Source organism: Elgaria multicarinata, chromosome 5, assembly GCF_023053635.1.
Source record: "Elgaria multicarinata webbii isolate HBS135686 ecotype San Diego chromosome 5, rElgMul1.1.pri, whole genome shotgun sequence".
NCBI lineage: Eukaryota > Metazoa > Chordata > Lepidosauria > Squamata > Anguidae > Elgaria > Elgaria multicarinata.
This window is the reverse complement of record NC_086175.1, coordinates 101,929,310-101,945,402: the sequence shown is the minus strand read 5'-3', so window position 1 is coordinate 101,945,402 and position 16,093 is coordinate 101,929,310. Positions and strand designations below refer to the sequence as shown.

The following is a 16,093-nucleotide window of genomic DNA, read 5'->3' as shown; positions in this document are numbered from 1 at the left end:
TGGAGCTTTTCCATTTATGGAACTCTTTCCTCTCACAGAAATCAGATCCTGACTCCAACCCATGGTCTGTACATATCACAAATACACATTTTGCCAAAACTACATATTTATATATGGGCTTTTTAAATGGACCAAATATAAAAAATGCACTGCAGTTATGGGAACTGATTGGGTGCCCCAAATTTTCAAAATCACTTTGGTAGTGTCCATTTTCTGAGCCCATGACTTCTGTGCAGTCAACAATGGGAAAGGCTCATTGTTTGATTTGTAACATCAGGTGCTGAGAAGCTACACCAGCAATTTGAAAGCAGCTATCTTCATTCGGCTAGTTGAATGCTGTACAAATTGTTAAAGTGTCTAAAGTTAAGCAAAATTGGAAAAGTTTCTTATTATTATTTTAAAATCTCTTCATGCATAGTCTATTACTCCTATATGCACATACAGGATATATATGGCCACACAGAAAATTTGGCCACAAGACGTAGTGTCGGTTAAAATATGCAGATCTCCAACATTTGGCCGCTTCTCTGTCACACTGGCAGATTATTTGTTGACATCGATCTAACATTGTGTCTGAAAAAGACAAAGCCAGGATGAATAATTAAAGTGGAATAGAACATCAAAGTGGAATAGATAAGCAACAAATCGGCAATGCCTATTTAATACTGCCTTTTGTTTTGGGTGTCATGACTGACCAGAAAGTATAACTAAAGAAGCTATTCTTAAAATTTAGGTTCAAAATGCACAAAATCAGTGAGTGCTTTCAGACCATTCATTCATTTTCTTAATTTGTGACAGCCAGATTTATATGTCTTTCTTTAAAACATTTTGTCCCTTTACGTGCATAAGAGGCAACTATGACTCCATTTTTCCTTGCATTCCATAATTTTTATTTTGTATATATAAGATGCATACATTAGAATGAAACACCATCATAGTCTGTGTGCAGTGTTGCCTGTGTTATACAGATTTTGTGCCACGCATTTCAAGTCAGTGTCATGCAGACTCTATTTTTAAGTAAACGTCTCTTTTTGGTCTTTATATGATAATTTTTTCCTGGAATCTGAGAATCAGAAGTGCCATTTACAAAAAGGGACAATCCCCTTTGTTTCACACCACCATCTGATTGTCTTTCAGGAGCACCTATCATTCTGATTATTATGAAATATGAAAGAAAAGAAAAACAGAAAATGATCCTAAAATGCACTACCTTTAACAACTTTAACTTAAATATATGCTTTAGATCCTTCTGTGAATCTTCCCTTCTCCTCTCCTAATATCTGAAAGAGTGCCTGTAATAGTTAGAAGTCCACACTATTTTTTTTTAGCTGTTGTAGCATATCAGAGCCTAGAGCAATTCCAATCCACGTTTTACTAGTTCCTCACAAAGTAGGCCAAGACAGGCAGTGTAAAGAAAATTCTAGTGCACTACACTCCAAGGACTTATTAATACTAATGTTGTTTTAAAGAAAATATAGTCTGCTTAGACTTAGGGACGTCCATTGCTGAGAAATCCAAGTGGTGGTTGTTTTGCCTTGGCAGAGTTCTGCAGCATATACAACTTGCTTTGGATCTGTGAGCCAACCTGTGGGGTGTTCCCTGAACTTTGAGAACTTTTTTTTGTACTTTTCTTTTAAGGTTCTTGAATTTCTGCAAAATTTTGACCCATTTGCACGAGTTATGGCCGAATTTGTGCATATTGTGGCCAAATTTGTGCAAATTGTGGCAGAATTTACACAAACTATGTAATTTTGGTCAGAATTTGGCAAATTGTTCAGCCATTTGCACAAACTGCAGAACCTTCCCCTGCAAAAATCTGCAAAATCCCCAGATAATCTATGAATTGGCCCGACTCATTGCAGATCAAGTCAGGGGCCACAGCAGAAACTGAATCATAGTCAGGGGGTAGGCAGGGGGGCAAGCCTGGGAAAACTTGATGACCTACACAGCCCGAACAGATTTCACCGACATCCCTACTTATACTGCTACCAATGCATTTTCCTGAATCTCTAAAGAATGTTACCATGCCCCTCTGAAGGTCAAGCCTCCAAGATAAAGTGTGTGCTTCCAAGGGAATAAATATAATGAAATTAAAGTTGTTTCCTTACCACATACCACAGCATTGTCCTTACAGGTCCATTTATATCTGCGTATTATGGGATTACAGCCTTGCTCCTGTGCAAAGCCGTAACAGCAGTCATGATCATGGCAACACCTATCAGTAAGAGAGATTGATTTCTACCTGTTCTATTTTGTGAGCCTTTCTTAGGGACCATTCAAGATAAAGCAACAGGCATACGGCAATTCAGAAGTAAATGCTATCTCTAGTTGCACAAACTGACCTTCTGCACAAGACACACCCCAGCAGCATGTCAAGCATTTTGATTGATGCAGTGACAACCCGTTGAAGCTTTTTGTGTTTTGACAAGTCATTAGCCATCTTGAATAGATTTTTTAATTAGATGTAGCAGCAAAGATTGAGTGCATGCAAATCCACACTCACCACTGCGATTGAATGAAATCAAATGGACTCTGGTGGTTCCAAACCAAGTTAAATGAGAGCACACAATGACATACCTTTTCCCCTCTGCACTGTCTCAACGTGGTAATGTCATCCAGCATAACACAGGGGAGGTTTTGTTCTACTCTTATCACATTCCCTACCATTCTCACTGCTCACCATTATGTGAATTTGTTGCTGGTTTGTGCTATCGCAATATACTTTCCTGCAATTGCTCTTCCCCATAGATTAAACCTGCCATAATTTAAAATACATTACATAGAACATAAGATGCTGCCTTATACTGAGTCAAACCCTTGGTCCATCTAGCTCAGTATTGTCGACACTGAGCGGCAGCGACTCTTCGGATTTTCAGTCAGGAATTTTTCCAACCTTACTTGAAGATGGAAGGAATTGAATCTGGAAATTCTGCATGTAAAGCCACTAAGTCATGTCTCCTCCCTCTGGGATAAATCCAACTGAAGCATTTAATGGAAAGTTAAATACGATACTTGTAGGGTGACCATATGAAAAGGAGGACAGGGCTCCTGTATCTTTAACAGTTGTATAGAAAAGGGGATTTCAGCAGGTGTCATTTTTGCATGCATGCAGCACCTGGTGAAATTACCTCTTCATCACAACAGCTAAAGCTGCAGGAGCCCTGCCCATTTTTGTATCTGGTCACTCTAGTAAAGTTCCTGCAGCTTTAACTGTTGTGATGAAGAGGGAATTTAACCAGGTGCTCCATGCGTACAAATGACACCTGCTGAAATGCCCTTTTCTATACAACTATTAAGGATACAGGAGCCCTGTCCTCCTTTTCATATGGTCACCCTACAAGTATATGGTCACCCTAGACAACACACTAAGCCATGGTTAGGCCGCTAACCCTTTTGCCGCAAGTGTTTAGTGAGGGTGTTAAACTGTGGGTATGTAGCCACCATGGTTAGGAATGGTTCACATGACATGCTAAGTCATGGTTCACACGACACACTAAGACATAATGTTTAGCTCAAACACTTAACCATCATGGTTTAGCATGTTAACAGGGCCAGTATTTAACAGAGCCAGCGGGAATTTCACCAATTGCTGCACATATACAAATGACACTTGCTGAAATTCCCGCTTCTACAACTGTTAAAGATACAGGAGCCCTGTCCTCCTTTTCATATGATCACCTTATACTTGGGGATATATGGTAACTGATGTTCTTACCAGTCTGTTTCATCCCTAGGCCATCCTCTTCCTCCTGGGCCACAGTAGCATCCATAACCTAGGTACATCAAAGGAAATCGGCTTGTGCCACATTTTATGGCTCCAGCTAATTCAAGGAGTCCTCTTTTGTGCAAAGAATGGGTCTTCCCAAAAACACCATTCCAAACTGCAAAGGCAAGGATAAGAAAATCATTACCACAACAAAATCTGTGCTTTATCAGTTTTTCACGTTTCCAGTTGTAAATTAATTTATATGTTACGGTAAACCTGTGGCTTGTGCGCTCCTTCCTCCTGTCTCTTTCTCTAGCAATGCTGTAAGGAAGAGATCCACTCTCATTTTTTTCTTAGCCACAGCTTGTTATGTCATCTGTACCATGTTAACTATGGTTTGTTTGAAACAAGACAACAGCCCAGTTTGCATGTCATGCCACCAGCAGACTCATTCATTCCCAAGAACCTAGTGTTGTTTTTTAAATCTTGGGAATAAGTGAGTGTGCTGGTGGTGTACACTCCCCAACCACTCTTATTGCAAGCAGGTACATCTAAACCAGTGGTTCCCAAAGTGGGCGGTATTGTCCCCTTGGGGGCGGTGGGATTGCATAGGGGGGGCGTTAAGAGGCAAAGGGACAGCAGGGGGGCACTCGAGGTGGTCTCTCCAGAAGGTCCTAAAACCCAGGGACCGAGCAGGAAAGAGTGGCAAATTCAGCTGCTCTCCCCACACCGCTCCTGCTGAGGAAGGACTTTCTCACTCACGCAGCCGCTCTCTCCTCCTATCTCAAGCCCACAGCGGCCCCACCAGAAGTAGAGGGTGGGGGAAGTGCCCACAGGAGGCAGCAGAGCAGGAAACAGCAGCGAATTCAGCTGCTCTGCCCACTCTTCTCCTGCCTAGGAGGGCCCAGGGCTTCTTTCCTGCTGGAGCCACCGCCGCCTGCTCGCTCGCTTGCTCTTTCTGCCAGAGCTGCTCCCTCCTATAAGCTGCCCTGGAAAACCTCTCGTGATAGTTGCTGCACAAGGTGGGAGCAGCAGCCGTGTGGCGGAGAGGAAGGAGCATGTGGAGGACAGCAGAGCAGCTGCCAAGAACAGCAGTCAGCCGGCAGGCTGGGTGGGGAGCAGGACTGCTTGTGCTGCTGCAAGGTATCACCAGGCTCCCTTCCCCCATCAGGAGTTGCAGATTGGGGCCATCTCCCCTCTGAGCTGCTGCCCTCCTGTCGTAATCAGCCCAGCAGCTATTGTGAGGCTTGGGGGGAGGGGGGGTTGGAGAGAGGGAGGGGGGTTTGGAGGGAGGGGCTTGGAAAAAGAGAGATGCTGTGTGTCTGTGTGTGTGCTCCCACCCCCCAAAAAATCTGGACTACAACAGGATTGGGAGAGAAAAGAAAAGGGGGAGGGGGAGAGAATTGCAATTCCCCAGGTCCTTCCTGGCTAAAGAAGATTCAGCAGCACCTTTTTTCAGAATGCTTGCTGAAACCATTCCTATCTGCCTTTGCTTATTTCAGGGTGTCCAACCCCCTTTTTTCAAGCATTCTTTTGGTAAACATGGTATGTGTGTATCTTGTGTCACCATAAAAACAGAGCTGCAGCACAATCCTAAGTATGTCTACTCAGAAGTAAGCCCCACTGAGATCAATAGAACTTACTCTGAGGTAAATGTGCATAGGACTCAGCCTGAAAATGAAGAGAGGGTGAAGAAAAGACAGGAGAAAATTGTAGAACTAGAATAGCAAGGTAATTGTGGGATATTTAACCATATTTAAAGACAATAAGTACAGTAAAATTAGTACCCCTCTACTTCAGTCCCAGCCAGATTTTCCATAGGAAAACTCTGTACCAGGTGGCAGATAATTATTTTAAAATTTTAATTAAAATACATTATCCTTTCTTATAACAAAATGGTGCTTACTCCTAAGTAAGTGTGTTCCACTGAAGAAGGAAATCCTATTTGATTCCTGTATTCATGCTAGTGTGACATGATTTAAAGGCACAATTTTATGCATGTTTAGACAGAAAAAAGTCCTTCAACTCCTAGAATCCCCTCTAAATGGGAAGCACCCGCCCCAGGCTTCACACCAATTGGATTTTGAAAACCGCTATTCTGAATAATGATTGTTATAGTGTAGGGTAGGGGGGCGCTGGGCATGAGTTTGTGGAACCAAGGGGGCGGTGATCTGAAAAAGTTTGGGAACCACTGATCTAAACAATGCAGAGGTTCTCCATCCATGGGTTGTTTGGTATGACATGCAAACCAAGAACTCTGACTTGTTGAGGGAGAGACAAACTAGAGTGGTGCCATCTCTGGTTTATCTCTTCCCTGACAAGGCAAAGTTCCTGACTTGCACATCATGTTAAATGACCAGGGAAGGAAAAAGAGCGAATTGTCATTCTGCATGAACCAGATCAACTTGAAATCATGTCTACATATAAGGCCTTGTAAATAATAATAATAATACGGTAATAATAATACAGAACTACTCAAACATAGAAATACAGTACTATTCACAATTATTATTACTGTATGGATCAGCCTGAAATATCTGGATCTGCAGCTTTTTATTTTTGTCAGCAATTCTGAAACTTCCGAGTCAATATGTCTAAAAGCACACAAATACAAGAAGATGGAGTAATTGACTGAGGTACTGTTAGATGTTCAATAATCACATCTACTAATTCAGATCCAGCTAAAACTCGGATCTTCTGTATTCTGATTTTGCTGCACATTGTTAAGATGGAAGCGAATGTAAAAATCTTTTGGTGATAGAAATGAGCATTGCAATAATTGCTTTAACACTTTTAGAGTCCAGATGGTAGAGGCCTTAGAGTTCTGCAGGTCCTCACCACAGACAAAACACATAGGCCAAGCCTGCACACCTGTTCATTTGAACAGGAGTCTTTATCTGTTTAGGATCTGGCAAAGATATAAGAAATGAATGCAATCCATCTACTCCAGTCATTTTTAGCAGACATGGAAGTTACAGGCTGTGTATGGTTTCTCTGCCTGCAAAAATGAATGCCCTCATTCATTTCAGTGGAGAACTAAATTCCACATTTGGATTATTTCCTGCCACTTAAATTTACCAGGACACTACACATAAACATACAACGAATTCTGGATTGAGTAAATGTTGCAACATTAATATTAATTATCACCATTATCATGATCACTATCTTCACCATCATTATTTTCTATAGCGGTTCATGGAATCCAAAGTTAATTAGCATTTTCCTTTTAATTTAGGGGCTTGTAATAAACATACACAAACACACCCACACCTTGTTAAATGCCAATCTCCTAAAGATTGTCATTCTAAGGAAGTGATATAGGCCTTAAATATTTAAATCCCAAAGGCAGATAGTTAAAGAATTTTGTTGAATCCAAAAACTAACAAACAGGCTTCAGAAACATAAATCCTTCTCCACCGTAAACCTGAAGAGAGTCACAGTGTACAAACAGCCTTCCCCAACTTGGTGCCCTCTAAATGCATCTGACTGGGGATGGTAGGAGTTGTAGTCCAACACATCCAGAAGGCACCAGGTTGGGGAACACTGGATTACAATACTTTAGGTTTAATAGAGGCATAGGTTTCAAAGAAAAGAAAAGCAAAACTGCAAACTGAAGACCACTGTATGAATACAGACTTGCTGTTGTTTTTCAGGACATTCCTTGGGTATCAAATATGCATTCCTGAAAATGGAACAGTCTCTCTCTATGACACAGTGTTCAAGCTTAATTTTATAACTTAAAGTCACATACACAACAGCTCTCTTGTTAGAAAAGAACAGCAGAGGTAGCAGTAATGTCTGTATCACAACTGGCAGGCATATCAGATTTACAAAGACAGACGGTCCAGTCCTAAACACTGTAGTGCAAATAAAATATGACTCAATGATAGTTAGTGGAATTGCTCAAATGTAACTAGTGAGAAGCTGCAATTCTTGCCTGAAAACTGCTCCTTCCTCTTTATGTATACCTGGCGTGTGATTTGGACTGAAAAGAATCCCTCCTTACTGTTTTCTGGCCTTGGTAATCGGGTACAGGTATGGGGGTAGGTACTTGCAAATCAGCATGATTGCTTTATTTATTTATTTATTTATTTATTTATTATTTCATTTCTATACCGCCCAATAGCTGAAGCTCTCTGGGCGGTTCACAAAAATGAAAACCATGAAGAGCATAATAAAACAACCAACAATTTAAAAACACAAATACAAAATACAATATTAAAAGTACGACCAGGATAAAACCACACAGCAAAAATTGATATAGGTTAAAATATGAGATTAAAACAGCAGAGTTTAAATTTAAGTTAAATTAGGTGTTAAAATACTGAGAAAATAAAAAGGTCTTCAGCTGGCGACAAAAGGAAAACAATGTAGGCGCCAAGCAAACCTCTCTGGGGAGCTCATTCCACAGCCGGGGTGCCACAGCAGAGAAAGCCCTCCTCCTAGTAGCCACTTCCTTCGGCAGGGGCTCACGGAGAAGGACCCCTGTGGATGATCTTAAGGTCCAGGCAGGTACATATGGGAGGAGGCGTTCCTTCAAATAACCTGGCCCCAAGCCGTTTAGGGCTTTGAATGTTAATACCAGCACTTTGAATCGGGCCCGGACCTAGACTGGCAGCCAAAGAAGTTGTAGAAGATGCTTTGCCATTTACCCCTTAAAAGAAGGGGCTGAAAGCCCATTTTGGTGGACCGGGGAGAGTTTGTGGAGAGCCAAGTCTTTGCCAGGAACTGGCCCTGAAAACAAAGAATACCCATCAGGGTTCCTCCCTGGGCTGAATAGTTCTGCATGTACGTGGCAAAGGGTGCTAGAGGGGGGCATATGAAAACATGGAAATAATCTTTGGCAGTTTTTGGCAAAACCTCCTCCACATATCTGGTTTTTTTAAAAAAAACTGGTGTTCATAAAGCGTTTTATAAAACTCCAGTCACCTTCTGTGTATTGCATTCTGTTTTCTTTTTGTGTTGGGAGATGATCCCTAGAAACCTCTGTGCTGGGGGTCATAGAAGTTTTCCCCAAAAACCACTCTGATTCTGTGCTGTTTTCTATGAAAAATAATGTTTATCCCATTTAGGTATTTTGACTTGTAGATAATACCTAAGATTCTCCAATTATTTCCTATGGCCATTCAGAATGGACCAATGCATTTCAGTGGCCATTTGGTGTCCTTATTTTTAGTATGTCCCTGTGGCAAAGGTGTCGGTTTATTTTACGATTTTCATGGATCCCTTGTTTTGCTTCCTTTCCCTGTGTGTCTTGTTAAACCATTGATTTCTTAATAAAGTTTGTTTTGTTACCAATTGGGTTTGGCTGGGTAATTTGGGGATGTCTGGTGAGACCTCAGACAGGGAATTTTGCCACATATGGCTTGACTACTCGGGAATGCTAAGGTCTATGCATAAAAGGGTAGTGATGGGGAATCTCTCTCTCTCTCTCTCTCTCTCTCTCTCTCTCTCTCTCACACACACACACACACACACACACACACACACACACACACACCAGAGAGAGAAAACATTTCAGAAACTGAGAAAGGGCTTCAACTCTACAGAAGGAAGGAATATACATCAAAGCCTAGAAAGAACTTTCAGGTGAAGAATGTATTTTAAGAAGAGCATTCAAACTGATAGGCAAGATGACAAAGTAAAATATTAACAGTGTACAGAACCTAAATATGTCCATTAGTTTACAAATTACAAACTACAGCTCTCAATTTCAAAAGAGTTCAGGGTGTGGGGTGAAGAGTACAGAATTTAATCTTGTTTTCCACTCTTTCCTGCCAGAAACTGGTTAAATTCCAAGTTGAGCATCCTTTTGTATTTTGCCCAATTAACTATCCCATTAAATTATTCATTCTGTCTTGAACGGCCAAGGCAATATTGATGAGAAATCCTGAACGAGTTTAATAGTGCACAGGAGGCCCCATGTCTCCTAGAAACTCGACAGGTTGCTAAATAGCCACTTACAAAAAATATGTCTGGGTGGGATCCAATGACCTCACCTTTCCTGGCGTTATGGAGTTTGCAGTGGCAGACATGTCTGTGCAGTAAATATAGAAGTTTTCAAATGATTAAAATGTCTTGCAATAATGGTCTCACATGACACAGTTCTGCTGTGTGATACCACTGTGGTGGGGAACTACTGCCTTAGAAGGCAGTTACGGTGGCCTTCTAAAAACTCTCTCTCTCTCTCTCTCTCTGCTGTTTCTCCATTTCCAGACTGCAGACAAATTTAAACTACCTACATAACTGTTTAATGGATGTTTACAGAAATAGTAAACACAGTCCTTCCAATAGGAGAATTATAACTGTCAACATGCCAAGTACTCAAGGCCAATCCATTTTATTGACCTAATTCCACTGAAGCAGTTTTAAGAGTCTAATAACAGCCTGATCGTCGCTGCAAAGTCCTGATGTGAACCTCATTGAACTGAAATAAACATGCTCCACTTGATGGGACTCTACGTTACTTAGAAAGTTTCAGGTCTTAGTTATAAGCAAAATGGAACGCGTCTCATCTACACAGTTTACATGCTCAAACAATGCACAGATTATGAAAACCAGCAGCTGAAAGCCAAGGATTTGTTTTATGATAACAATATGAAAAAGATACTTACTCACCTGTTCAAGTGCCGTTTGCTTTGTTTGGGTAGAATGATGTAAACCTTGGGAGCGAATCCTCTGCATTAAGTGGGAAAAACAGGAGGAGAGCACAAAAGCATAGGTGTTTTTATGAGGCCTGCGGCTACATCATTTGACACGAAATTTGTACTCACCTGCCTGAATCAGCAGCAGTGTCACCAGCCGGGGTTCCATTCGGAGGTCAACTCAGTGTGAGCACACCCCTCTCCCTTGCACACTCACAGCCTGACTGTCTAGAGTCTCCCTGTAGTTCTGCTGTCAAACTGAGCCAAGGAGTGGGTGTGTATAAACAACCTTACTAGGCTGCTCCTCCACAGTCTACTCTCAGAGCTAAATATATGTGTAGATATAAAGGTGAGACACTTCTTTTGGAGTTTGCTAACTTCCCACTCTTTGGAGACTGAGAGAAGGCCCAGTTCTCTGAAGCCACCCCTTGCCAGAAGGGCTCAATGCCTCTATTTGCACGTTGTTCCTTTTGGGAGGGGTTGCTAGAAAGGAATTAGACTGAAAGAATCTCTTCGACAGGTTTAGATGCTGCCGCCACTAAGCCAGGATTCCTTTCCTAAGCTGTTTGCTTACAGTCCCCAAGTGACCCCCCTCCAAGTTGTTTCACTGCTCTGTCTGTTGCAGTGTGACTGCTATAATTGGGTAGCTTTTGAGTTTATTGGCACTGGCAGGGATTTTTTTTTTAAAAAAAACTGCAAAACTTCTAAATCAAAACTCAAATAATCAGCTCCTTCCACTAAATGCCTGAGATTTTAGCAAACTAATTAACGTTAAGGAATTTGCTCAAATAAACTAGTAAAGCTCACTGTAACCCAACCTTCCCCAACCTAGTGATCTCATGATGTTTTGGACGACAACTCTCAAGATTCCTGACCATTGGCTGGGGCTGATGGGAGTTGAAGTCCAAAAAAACTGGGGGTCACCAGGTTGTTGAAGGCTGCTGTAACCTATTTGGGTCTTTATTTATGTTGTGTCAACTGCCTATGAACTGTACCTTAACACTTCTTCACACATCAGGATTTTTTCTCTTTAAAATTCACAAGGATCTGTAATGCAGATGGAAAGCTCACATGGCTACAACGTACAGTTTTAAAATTGGGTAACTTCTGCCTTTTGCCATGCTTTAGCAACATTTATGGATGGCACAAACAATGCAAAAGAGTTTCCAAAAGAGCTTTTGTTTGTCGCATGTAAAACAGTCAAAAACTAAGTTGTTGCCTTAAAATAGTAAGATATGAACCTTCAGAGGCAAGAATCTACTTGGTTGTACTTATTCCCAATGACATGTTCATTACACATTTATGCTATTCGATAGCTGTAAGATACAATGGTGTATTTTTTTTCCTTACTTACATGCTTACTTGTGATTGAGAGTGGGTACTGTAATTCATGACAGATATTGTGCAAATGGCACAAGAAGCTGGTAGTTTTCTGGATTAACTAACTCATAGTAATTTGATATGATTTCATATATGCAGTGTTAGAAGTGCTCATCAGCTAGGAGTGAGGAAATACATATTACATTTGATAGTTCCTGAAGACTTTTCTGAATGTAGAGACCCTCCAGCACATCCTGGCTCTGAATCTCTGAAATTCTCTAAATAAGCAATTTATACCATGCTTGTGATTGGCCACTCATGGAAGTTTGCGGGTCCATTACACAATGTCATTAACAGCCAGTATGTCTCCTGTGTGCAAATTGCGGATTTGAAATAACCACAGATAATGTGATAATATCTGGAAAAAGCAGGATGTCCCCACCACTAGATGGTGCTATCTCATTAAAACACAATGGGGTCTTTCCAAGAAGAGAACAAATCACGCGGCCGCATGTGAAGGAGCGCATCCTGTTGGTGGGATTACTGCAAGGAGGAAAGCCATGGTAAGGCGCGGGATTTTTCCTGTATGTAGAGAAGCGCTCTAGTAATACATTCACACAAAGAGATCCCATTAGCAGCTAAGCAAAGCTCTCCGACTGCCTGCAAAGTTAGTTAATGTGGTGTAATGCCAGAAGAAGCAATACAGGCTTGGCTAACATACATTAATTCTGAATAACTGTACTGTGTATCCTTCTTATTTACTATGTACAGCACCATGTACATTGATGGTGCTATATAAATAAATAAATAAATAAATAATAATAAAAAATAATAATATCTAAGGGCCAAACCAAATGTGACATGAGAGATCCCTGATTGGATCTCCCAGCTGTTACCCCTCCCCCTTTTATTTTAAATCAAGTGCAGGGGCTCTGAATTCTACCTGTGCCAATGCCAGAACCGTGGCATTGTGGAGAGGAGGGGAGAATTGAACTCTTTCCTCCTGCTGCATTTCTTCATCCTAAATCATGCCTTTGAAGCTGCTCTGAATCTCACTGGAGGACAGGAGTGTGGCGGAATGTACCAGTTTAGAGATCAGGAAAATGGAACAGGTGGAAGGGTTTAACATCCCCTCTTCCTCCTCCCTCCCATACCAACTACTCCAATCAAATTCAGGACCCACCTCATGCCTGTTTTAAAGTAATTTTTAAAAGGGAAGATCTAATCATTATTATTGTTCATTATTATTTATTATTATTACATTATCAGAAAAAGACTCAAGGCATTTTATAACAGAAATTAAAACCTATCAAAAATTAAAACAATTTAAAATAGCTAAAAACAATCAACATAAAATATAAAGAACAGATAAAACAATAACATTAAGAAGCCCATCATGTGTCATCTAATGCCTGGGAGTAGAGGAAAGTCTTAATCTGGTGCCAAAAGATGACAATGTTGGCACAGGGGGACCTCACTGGGCAGAGCATCCCATAAACAGGGGCACACATTCCACAAATGGGGGGTTGCCACCAAAAAGGCCCTATCCCTTCTTGCCATTCTCTCAACGTCCCTCAGAGGAGACACTCAGAGGAAAGTCTCAGATATTGATTGCAGTGTACATATGGGTGGGTTCATACCAGGAAAAGTGCTATGTCAGGTATTGAGGTGCCAAGTAGTGTAAGGCTTTATAGGTTAATGCTTTGATCCAAAATAAATAAAGTTCATTGTTTGGTCCTAAATAAAAAGAGTGTGTTCAGAACTGTCTGGATTTGCTCCCATGAAGTTTAGAATGTGACTTTAGGACATATGGCATGTTGGAAGTTTGAATTGCATCAAAGCCAGGTCTACAGGAAAGGAAAAGAAAATGAATGCTTGTCCCAGCACTGTTGGGAGGGGTGAGATGAAGAATTTGCTTCTTGCACTTGTATAGAGAAGCCACATAAATGCGCCCAAGGGGGAGTATAAGTCCCATAGCCTATCAATTCACCTCCAGGTTTGGAATACAAAAACGTCCTCTTCATCCCCATAATACCACAAACGATGTCCTTCACATGCAAATAGGGTGACCATGTGGAAAGGAAGACAGGGCTCCTGTATCTTTAACAGTTGTATAGAAAAGGGAATTTCAGCAGGTATCATTCTGGTGAAATTCCTTCCTTATCACAACAGTTAAAGCTGCAGGAGCCCTGCCCTCTTTTGTATCTGGACACTTTAGAATAGCTCCTGCAGCTTTAACTGTTGTGATGAAGAGGAAATTTCACCAGGTGCTGCATGCATACAAAAATGACACCTGCTGAAATTCCCTCTTCTTCACAACTATTAAAGATACAGGAGCCCTGTCCTCCTTTTCATATGTTCACCCTACATGCAAATGAATTCCCACCTGCACCTATGTTGCTCCTCCTTCAAATTAGCTGCTTTTCAGGTCAGAAAAAGAAAAGAAAAAAAATAACATTCTAGAAACTCTGAAAGCACAGGGGGAAAGCATGGAGCTTTTCTTTCTTTTCTCTCCCCAAGGCCTACCTTGCAAAGGTGGGGAAAATAAATGTTAACAGAAATTTAAATATTTCTAAGATTTAATGCAGGGGTAGGCAACTTATAGCCCTTGAGATGTTTAGGCTTGCAAGTCCCACCCACCCCTCTCCATTGGCTATGCTGGCTAGGTGAGAATTGTAGGCCAAAACATCTGAAGGACCAAAAATTGCCCACCCCAATTTAGGCTCTCTTTTATTGTGCACTTGTGGTCAGCCACTTATGGGAGTTTGCAGGTCCTTTTCATGACATTGTCAATCTCCAGTTCCTCTTCTGTTGTTTATTCTGCCATTTTTTACCTCGAAAATACAGTAATATTTCCAAATCAAGCAATATTGCAGTGCCTTCTACTGGATGTATAAATGGAACATATTTATTTATTTATTTATTACATTTATATACCGCCCCATAACCGAAGCTCTCTGGGCGGTTTACAAAAGTTAAAAACAGTGAACATTTAAAAAGTATACAAAATTTTAAACCATCAAAAACGTTAAAAAAACAACAGTATAAAAACAATGGTATCCATTTAAAACCAACAGTTCTGGGGTCCGTTAAAAAAAAAAAAAAATTTAGAGTTGTTAAATGCTGTTAAATGCCTGGTAGAAAAGTCTTGACGTGGCGTCGAAAAGATAACAACGTTGGCGCCAGGCGAGTCTCATCGGGGAAATCATTCCATAATTGGGGGGCCAGCACTGAAAAGGATACATGACTGTTAAAGATACAGGAGCCCTGTCTTCCTTTCCACATGGTCACCCTATTTGCATGTGAAGGACACCGTTTGTGGTATTATGGGGATGAAGAGGGCATTTTTGTATTCCAAACCTGGAGGTGAACTTGCCCAACAAGCAAATGGCCCCAAAAAGGGGGGGGGGGGAAGCGTGTGTATTGTGCTTATTGTAATTCCACAAAGACTTCGGAAGAAGAAGCCCTGGTAAGGACCCAGAATTTTTGCTTCAATGTAAAGAATCTCTTAATGTAATCAGTACTAAACCTGGGATAACCCATGGGTTCTGAAATAAATAAAATAAACTTGCCTGGATATTGCCATGGAGATTCAAGAAAAACTTATGATTGTGAAGGATGTGGGTACTAAGGGAATGCTATACAATACAGATGACAGGGCATTTGATAGATGTCATACCAACTGCAAGATTGCTTCAACTAGAACCCAACAACAAAACATGGATTTCCGTGAGATACCTACAAACGTGTGTTAGTACCTTAAATTATAGACAATAACCCTATATATCCATTTACTATCTGTGTACCAACCAATGGCAAGAGGGAAAGAAAAATTAATAATTAGGGCAAATTGGGCTGAAAGAGGACAAGTTAGGGCACAAAAGCAGAAAACCAAAAGACTTAGGAGAACTGGGTACAATGAAAAAGCGGTCTGGGTAAAGAGGGGACAGTAAAGGAAATGAAGGGGACAGAAGAGCTACAGAAGTTAAAAAAAGAGGTAGACTGAGAAGAAGAGGTTGTGAGGAGAATGGACAGAGCAGGAAGCAGAAATGAAGACACAAAATAGAGGGGAAAGAGGTACGAAGGGATACATGAGCCTAAGGCTACTTACCATGGGTATTATTTTCCCCCTTTCCTTTGATAAATGGTTTGAAGACATTCAAAGAAAGGAGCTGGTTACCTAGCAACCCTTATATGCACTCTCCTGCCACTGTCCTCCAGAACTGATTATGTGAATAGACTGACCCGTAAGTTCAGACTGAGCTCCAGAATGATCAAAACCATGGCGTTATAACAGCGTTTATTGCATTAAAATGTGGTAACATACTGAACACGATCCAGTATGCTGGATTTAAGTTTCATTGCTAAGATATTTCATTCTGAACTTCTGATCTATGATCCCATAGAATATGTAATGGGC

General features: G+C 41.0%; 1 protein-coding gene across 2 annotated transcripts; it reads right to left on the bottom strand.

The window, feature by feature from the left end:
- Positions 1-82: 82 nt before the first annotated feature.
- Positions 83-10,661, bottom strand: LOC134399565 (phospholipase A2-like). Of its 2 annotated transcripts, none has more exons than XM_063127642.1 (4): positions 10,483-10,661; positions 3,716-3,881; positions 2,109-2,215; positions 83-573 (listed from the first exon to the last, which is right to left on the bottom strand). In XM_063127642.1, the coding sequence occupies exons 1-4, from the start codon at positions 10,520-10,522 to the stop codon at positions 398-400; spliced, it is 489 nt and encodes a 162-aa protein (XP_062983712.1). In that variant the 5' UTR covers positions 10,523-10,661; the 3' UTR covers positions 83-397. The 2 variants fall into 2 exon arrangements, with proteins under 2 accessions (XP_062983712.1, XP_062983714.1); XM_063127644.1 differs by having other exon boundaries at positions 3,716-3,773.
- Between the last annotated feature and the right edge of the window lie 5,432 nt (positions 10,662-16,093).

Coding starts and splice junctions, on each gene's coding strand:
- LOC134399565 (XM_063127642.1), bottom strand. CDS start 10,522: ATGGAACCCCGGCTGGTGACACTGCTGCTGATTCAGGCAG. Junction 3,882..10,482: donor ACTGCTGCTGATTCAGGCAG/GTGAGTACAAAT, acceptor TTGCCTTTGCAG/TTTGGAATGGTGTTTTTGGG. Junction 574..2,108: donor GGACAATGCTGTGGTATGTG/GTAAGGAAACAA, acceptor TGTCTTTTTCAG/ACACAATGTTAGATCGATGT.